Source organism: Meleagris gallopavo, chromosome 2 (assembly GCF_000146605.3).
Source record: "Meleagris gallopavo isolate NT-WF06-2002-E0010 breed Aviagen turkey brand Nicholas breeding stock chromosome 2, Turkey_5.1, whole genome shotgun sequence".
In the NCBI taxonomy this organism is placed as follows: domain Eukaryota; kingdom Metazoa; phylum Chordata; class Aves; order Galliformes; family Phasianidae; genus Meleagris; species Meleagris gallopavo.
The window spans coordinates 58,730,190-58,737,237 of NC_015012.2; the positions used below are offsets into that span (position 1 = coordinate 58,730,190).

Genomic DNA, 7,048 nt, shown 5'->3' on the forward strand with positions numbered 1-7,048 from the left:
AAAAAAAAGGAGGGGGGATGGCAGGGAATGAAATATATTGGAATTGTAACTTTTTGGAGCAACAAAACAGGAAATTTTCTCTAATAAACGTTTGTCTGCACATCAGCATAAAATATATTTGTTTCATAACTTGATTGTAAAATTTCACAGGGCAGTAATTTCACATACCAGATACTGGCCTGAATGCAGATTATTTCATTGCTTTTAGAAAAGAGCATCTGATCGCTTTGCATTGGTATTTCTGCAGAGTATTAAGGCACAAAACCTACTGTTGTGCTTCAAACGTCAAAACTTCTCTTACTGATACTAATCTCAATCAAGCTAGAGTGAAGACAAACATATTCCTGCTATTTACTGAGCTAGAGGGAAAACAGAAATTGTCCAATCAGATAAGCAAAACACCCTACGTTGATTTGTACGTATTTTTCCCTTGTGGATATTTTTGCAGAACTCTGCCTAGTACCTAGTAATCTTTCAGCAGTACAAAGCATCAGGTTTGTTTGGTTTAAAACAAAACCAGGTACAAACAAAACCATAAATTCCAATTATTAGGAAAGTGTGGTTACTTTTCCTTACTGAAAGTATCCCCATTTTATGTAATGCTGTATTTCTTGCACATGTCAGTGAAAATAAATAATTTTGCTTAAATACTATGAGAAGTCTGCCTAATTCCTTTAGAACTGGAGAACAGGGGAAAAGCTTCTGCAAATTATGATTACTCTCAAACCAGTTCTCATCAGTTCATATATTAAATGAGCCAGAAACTTATGGGATTGAGAAGAGGAAGCACAGTTACAGGAGCTGGGAGATTCATATGCAGTGTTTCACCCCCATAATACTGTCCCATCAATTACAGTAGCTACATGAAGCAATTAATGTGAATTTAGGTTATTCCATCAGTGGAACCTTCATTCAAAAATAATGCTAACCCGTAACAAGATTATAAATATGTGCATCATTAGATAAGACAGCATATCTATCACATCATTCTGCCCAACATTTTTTAAAAAGATCATAAAATTAAACATCTGCTTGCTGACCAGTGACTGGAAGAATTTGTATTTATTTGACAGTGCATTGCATTGCATATAACTACGGAGAATATTTGCCATTTCTTCTGTTTTTCTTCAGGCTACATGAGTCACACCACACTTCTGTGCTTGCCCAGCATACAGTATCTGCTTCAAAAGGCAAACAGAGTTCCAAATCCTTCTGAGACTTCAAACACACAATCTCCAGTGTAGAAGGCAAGACTAACATAAGTCTATTCTGAGTTCCTTTACACCACTGGATGCGAGGCTTTCAGAAAGCAGAGCAGTTGTCTGCACCAATCTTAGCGCAGAAGGAAAAGGGCACACTAATACTCTTCTGCTAATTTCTCATATAGTTAAGGACACTGTGTGGTTTAATACCAAACATTCTTCGTGCAGAATTGATGCTCACCAGCCATAACATTCTTAGCATCAAATAGAACTGGCACATTCAGTTCTCCTTTGGTAAAGCAGAGAAAACACTCTCCAAAGTAGAGCCTACAGATATGTGCACAGCACAGCAACTTAATGCTGACAAGCTCTGACCCCTGGTATTTCTGCTCCTGATGGACTTCTCTACACTGGGAGATCCTGAAGTGAACGAGCTGTTCTTAATAATCTCTTCAGTGAGGACTCGGCTTCAGTTGCATATCATAAGCACAGCTACTTGTTCCTTCACAAGATGCATGCCATATGAAACCACTGCCATTATCCCAGACTCCGGGGTCTCAAATAGTAAATGGGATGCACACTGTTAATGGAAAGCATGGATGGAAAGTATTGTCAGGTCCCCGACAAGAACCAGTCAAATATATTCCATCGAAGTCAGAGGGAAGGGATATGTATGCATTCAGATGCTCTAACAGTTTTGACCTAAGACTAAAAAAATAGTGTAAGACAAGTAGTACAGGCCAGGATGACATGCAGGTGCCTCTAAAAGAAAATGAGCTTCATTGGTCTCAAAATACTGGGTTTGAATCCCACACAGATGTTCCGGTTAATACTGCCTAAAGTCTGCATACTTCACAACCAAGTAACATCTCTTCAAAGCACTTTCCTAGCTTTCTCCTTCACACAGAAACTAAGAACCTTGACCTGAGAATGACCACCAGTTCAGGCAAAAGAGTTGTCTTATTTCCAGAGAATACATACTGCTGCTTCTACACAGCACAAGGCAAATATCCATACGTTGTTTAAACTCCCTTTGCAGTCTAGTGAAATTTACCTGAATTAGCAATTATCTGCTGTCCATGTCATTTTGTGTTTAAAAAAAATGAACGTTAATGTTTTAACCAGACACAAATGCCTGGAAAAGCTGTTTTCGGTCATGTACTCAGCCAGCTCCTTGGATCTGAGCATGAAAGTATATATTTTACTGTTTTAATGAATCTTCATCCACTATCCCACATGAGCTTACTGCATTGCACATTTGTTGCTCTCAGCCCAGAGAATTTTAAGGACCTCACTATTCCTTGTAGGTAAAAACATTTAGAGAAAATTAAGAAAATTTCCAAGCCCTGCAGCATACCAGCAAATTAACCGGGGCATTAGCCCGTTTCAGACCCTAGTTCACTGTGAATTAAACTATAATGGAATGGAGGGCCAAGGAAAATCAAACCTTAAATACAATTAAGATCACCACTACCACCATAATTCCAGACAACTTCCCCTAACATGCACCTGGAAACATTTTAGAAAAATTACAGCCACATAAGCATGGGTATTCCATGCATTTTTGAAAGGGAACCAAATCCCTTGAAACATACAGCTCCTAAACACAGGACAAAAGATAAACCATGCTTAAAACGTGTCAATTTACAAGAAATACTTGAGCTTATTAGCCAAATCAACCTAAATTTTGCAGCAGTCTTTCAATTCCATTTTGAAAGGAGTATTCTAAAAAATTAATTGCTTAGAAAACTCCAGTAATCCAATGAGATATACAACTGAGGATCTTATCAACAAGAGAATTTCTGTAATTTCAATAGTTGGTAATATAATTAGTAATCTGAATACTAGTTGTAATTTGTTCACAATTAACAGATACACATCCCAGTCCTTTCAGTGGACATGTGCCCAATCCCAGTCACATTCATGCTCTACTTAAGCAAATCCTTAAGAGTCCTGTTAGAGATGCTCCACTTTGCAGAAGATGCAACACACACAGGAGAGGAGATATTAAACCTGTTCAGATTTCCAAAAAGGTTTTGCTTAACAAAAAGTTTGTACCTAACCACTATTAATGAAACCAAGACAAAGGACAAGTCACTATTAAAAACTGCCTTGTCTCAGCAATGAAATCTCAACCATTTGGCTATCCTGACGCAGAGGACACGTGCACAATTATTGACTACGTGACAGTACTTCTTTTACACAGGCAATCCCATGCAGTTTGTTTCAGAACTGAGTGAAGGAAAACAGAACTAGCGTCAAGTTAGTCTCCTGAATAAATTAAGATTTACTTAAAGAATTTCTGCAACATCTCAGAAGATTTGGGTAACAATTAAGGCAGTTCTCCTCATTTGCTTCAGTAGAGGGAGCCAAATTTTCATCACAGATGCAGCAGTTACTTCAGACTTTCCCAGACAGGTTACTCTGGAAATGTTGTAGAAGTGCAGGCCTACGTGTTGCCAAACTAGGTGCTAGCAAAGACCATAATCAACTATCAGCATTTCTGCAATTCAGAAGCTGTATGAAGTTCCCTAAGTTGCAAACCATGGTACAAACAGGAAAAGGAGCATCAGGGAATAAGAATTGCAAGGCTTCCCATTGCCTTTTCAAGAAACAGACAGAATTTGAATATTAAGGAACTACTCCAAGACCTTTCAAGTCCTTAAATCTGCTGTTATCCTTTGCAATGAGAATAATCCCACCAGCACCCACCCATTAATCACACACACACTCATCAGGCTCAAAATTTATTTTTCATTTCTTGCACTTGAAGTACTCTTCGATGACATCTTTGGCCTGAGATTCCTTGCCATAATCCTGTAACACAGAATAACCCATTATAAACAGGTAGACCCATTCTTAAGTTTACATCCTACTTTTAAAAGAACTAGTATTCTGACATGATGCAACCTCAAGAGAAACCATATCTAACCAGTTGCTTTCCCTTAGTTTGCTAATAAATGACTGACTGTTTTAATATTGGACTACTCTATTTCATTTAAGCATATAACCTACTGGTGAAGATCCAAGCAGACTTAATTTCTGCTTAAAGAAAATCAAATATCTCAATATGCAAAACAATAACAATTGCTACAACACATGCAGAAGTCATTACTGCTTATGGTCAAGATGTAGCCATCTTTTGGGACCTCAAAGACAACACATTTTCTTCAAGGCTCGTACTGTGGCTTTACTTTACCAGTAGTTTTAAAACATGCTCTGCAAAACATTTCCAAGTTGAGCAGAGACTATTAACTGGTGTTTTTTCTCTTAACTTTATTTTCTAGTTAAAAACTTTGTCTTTAATGCTTACTGGCAAGAGGACATAAACAAATCTCATATGGCTCACTTCCAGAATTAAAGGAGTATCATCTTACTTTGACAACCACACAACTGCAGCCCACTACTTTGCGAGGTTTCCCTTCTCTGTCGATCTTGCAGAGTCCTACCCATTCACCCAGCTTTTTGTTGTCATCAACCTGCATAAAACATTACATCACATTAGAATTGCTAATTTCTAATGTAACTGTTCAATAAAAAACTGCTGTACTCTCAGAGGTATTGGGTAACATATGGCTGTTTTCCTCACAAATATCAGTAGAGGGAGCCAAAGTCTCATCATTGTACAGCTCCTATGTTTTTAATTTGAAGAAAACTCACATTAAGACCCTACACACAGTCTATAACCACTATTCAGTGAGTTCTTCTAATGAGTTCTGTTTCTTCAAATACATCACAAAAATAGACTTCAACTTTAAACTTAAAACACATCTTTAACCATTATGTCCATGGCTTTTACACTGTTCACCTAAGAATCACATTAAACTGAAAAGTCACTGCTGCTGTCAGAAATTTTGCTTTCAAAAACCATATACAGAATTACAGTACAGTGATCTCAAAGGTTCACCTTTTTATATTCTGAAACAAGTAGGTCAGCTCACAAGTATGGTAACTTCCAGACTTGTGTATGAAATTTTGACACTCACCTTTATCAGGTTGATCTGGTGTTCTGCACAAAGTGCTTCAACTAGCTTTACATACATGGGTTCATCGCAGTTTGAAGCCAGGACACAAAGATGGGCTTGGCGCCTTAAAAGAAGAAATGGCAAACGTAACCTCAAATGCTGACCAAGCCTTCTTAATAATCAAAACTATGACAAGCAAGATTCGGCACATGCATGTGTAGACAGCCACTTTATTTCTGGTCTTTTTAAACCACTTTTGAATTATAAAATACACTTTTCATATAATCTACTACTACCTCCTGCTTCTCAAACACAACACAGTTCTTATGCACTGTTAGTTTTATTATGTGATTCTATACGACTTCAGAAGCTTCTAGAAACATCATTATATTAATTCTCAGACACTAGAAAAAGGTGTAACGAATAAACACTAAGTCCCATAAACAACTAGTGTCTTTAGTAGAAAGCAACAACATTACAAGTTGCTTTTTTGCCCTCTACTTCAGATTACAGTCATTCAACATTAGGATTGTAATTACAAAAGCTTGAATTTCTATGCCAGATTTTTAAAAGCTCTTCAGAACAATCTTTTCTACTTACGTCCAAAGTAGCTGTTATGACAGGGCCCCAATTCTAATTACGATCTTTGTATACTGCAGTACACTGTTAAGAATATCAAAGGGATACCTGACAACAAAAAGAGCCGTATAGGTCTTCTATGCTTAACTTAATGTAATGTGACCACTGCAAACAAATCCTATGTTCTCTACAGCTTTCTCCATCACGAGCACCACTAGAACATTTCAAAAGTTTCCAAGCAAGAACCATTTGACACAAAAGCACCCAAGCCTTGTATAAATATTCTTCTTTTAATGCACATTACATAAATTCGTATCTTAACTCAAAAGACTTCTTGCCATCTAGTTTTCAGTCAGTTACACTTCTCCCTTTTCTTATTTGGTACCTTGTTTTAGAGCTTTTTGCATACAGGTTTGTCAGACCACAGTTCTCACTCAAAAGGAGTGAAGGGGTATCCGACAATTTGTGAAGTCATCACTCAAACACTGTAGCTTTACACGTAAATGTTATCTAAAGGCTGATACTAGAAGCTTGTATCTATGCACATATACCAGAAATAGTAGCTACATATTACATCTAGCACACGTATAACAAGTTTATACTATTTTGATACAGTACCAAGTCAGTTATTTACAGCCACATCAAAAAAGTGAAGCTAACAAAAAAAAGGCAAGCTCTTTTTATAAAAAAATGAAATCAAGTTTTCCAGTTTAAATCTGACATACATATTAGCTTTCTCAATTTTAATTCTTAACAAGCTTTGGGAGTCTCATCTTCTCTTAAAATGCAAGGTTAAAAACCAGATTGGATGTGGCTCTGGGCAGCCTGGCCTAGTGGCTGGTGATCCTGCCTGTGGGAGGGGGGTGAAACTGGATGATCTTTGAGGTCCTTTTCAAACCAGGCCATTCTGAGTCTATGAAAGTTTGTGAGCTTGAGGTTTCTAAAGCAGCATGCAACCTATGCCATTCCACCTTGATGTGCTTAATATACTTCTTCACAATACTCCTCACTCCATTTTACTATTCACAGATAAAAGAAACACAGCGCTTACTTGTCCAAGGCTTTGGCTGCTTCACGAATACCACGAGCGAGGCCATCATGGATAAGTGCGGTCTTCAGCACTTCTTGGAGGGCGGTGTTAACATCCATTACACCTCCAGCAGTAATGCTAAACAGAAAGCAGACATCATTGCTTTGCCCACGCCAGCACCTTCACAATCATAAGCAGAAACTTCCCATTCACCTACAAGCATCCAACTGCTAAAAACTACAGGAAAAAAGCAAAACCACAGCAGCAACTGA

At 37.7% G+C, this 7,048-nt stretch overlaps 1 protein-coding gene and 4 non-coding genes across 5 annotated transcripts; all 5 read right to left on the reverse strand.

The window, feature by feature from the left end:
- Window positions 1–3,508: 3,508 nt before the first annotated feature.
- On the reverse strand, window positions 3,509–3,593 carry LOC116216406. The gene has a single exon (XR_004159087.1). It is a non-coding gene; the product is annotated as a small nucleolar RNA SNORD100 (small nucleolar RNA).
- A 340-nt stretch (window positions 3,594–3,933) lies between these two features.
- On the reverse strand, window positions 3,934–6,935 carry RPS12 (ribosomal protein S12). The gene is made up of 4 exons (XM_010707381.3): window positions 6,798–6,935; window positions 5,189–5,291; window positions 4,580–4,681; window positions 3,934–4,019 (listed from the first exon to the last, which is right to left on the reverse strand). The coding sequence occupies exons 1-4, from the start codon at window positions 6,893–6,895 to the stop codon at window positions 3,957–3,959; spliced, it is 366 nt and encodes a 121-aa protein (XP_010705683.1). The 5' UTR covers window positions 6,896–6,935; the 3' UTR covers window positions 3,934–3,956.
- Window positions 4,330–4,464, reverse strand: LOC116216404. Its single transcript, XR_004159085.1, has one exon. It is a non-coding gene; the product is annotated as a small nucleolar RNA SNORA33 (small nucleolar RNA).
- LOC116216405 lies at window positions 4,746–4,832 on the reverse strand. Its single transcript, XR_004159086.1, has one exon. It is a non-coding gene; the product is annotated as a small nucleolar RNA SNORD100 (small nucleolar RNA).
- Window positions 6,158–6,230, reverse strand: LOC116216394. Its single transcript, XR_004159075.1, has one exon. It is a non-coding gene; the product is annotated as a small nucleolar RNA SNORD101 (small nucleolar RNA).
- Window positions 6,936–7,048: the final 113 nt, after the last annotated feature.

Coding starts and splice junctions, on each gene's coding strand:
- RPS12 (XM_010707381.3), bottom strand. CDS start 6,895: ATGGATGTTAACACCGCCCTCCAAGAAGTGCTGAAGACCGCACTTATC. Junction 4,682..5,188: donor ACCAGATCAACCTGATAAAG/GTGAGTGTCAAA, acceptor TGTTTTATGCAG/GTTGATGACAACAAAAAGCT. Junction 4,020..4,579: donor GCAGTTGTGTGGTTGTCAAA/GTAAGATGATAC, acceptor TCTGTGTTACAG/GATTATGGCAAGGAATCTCA.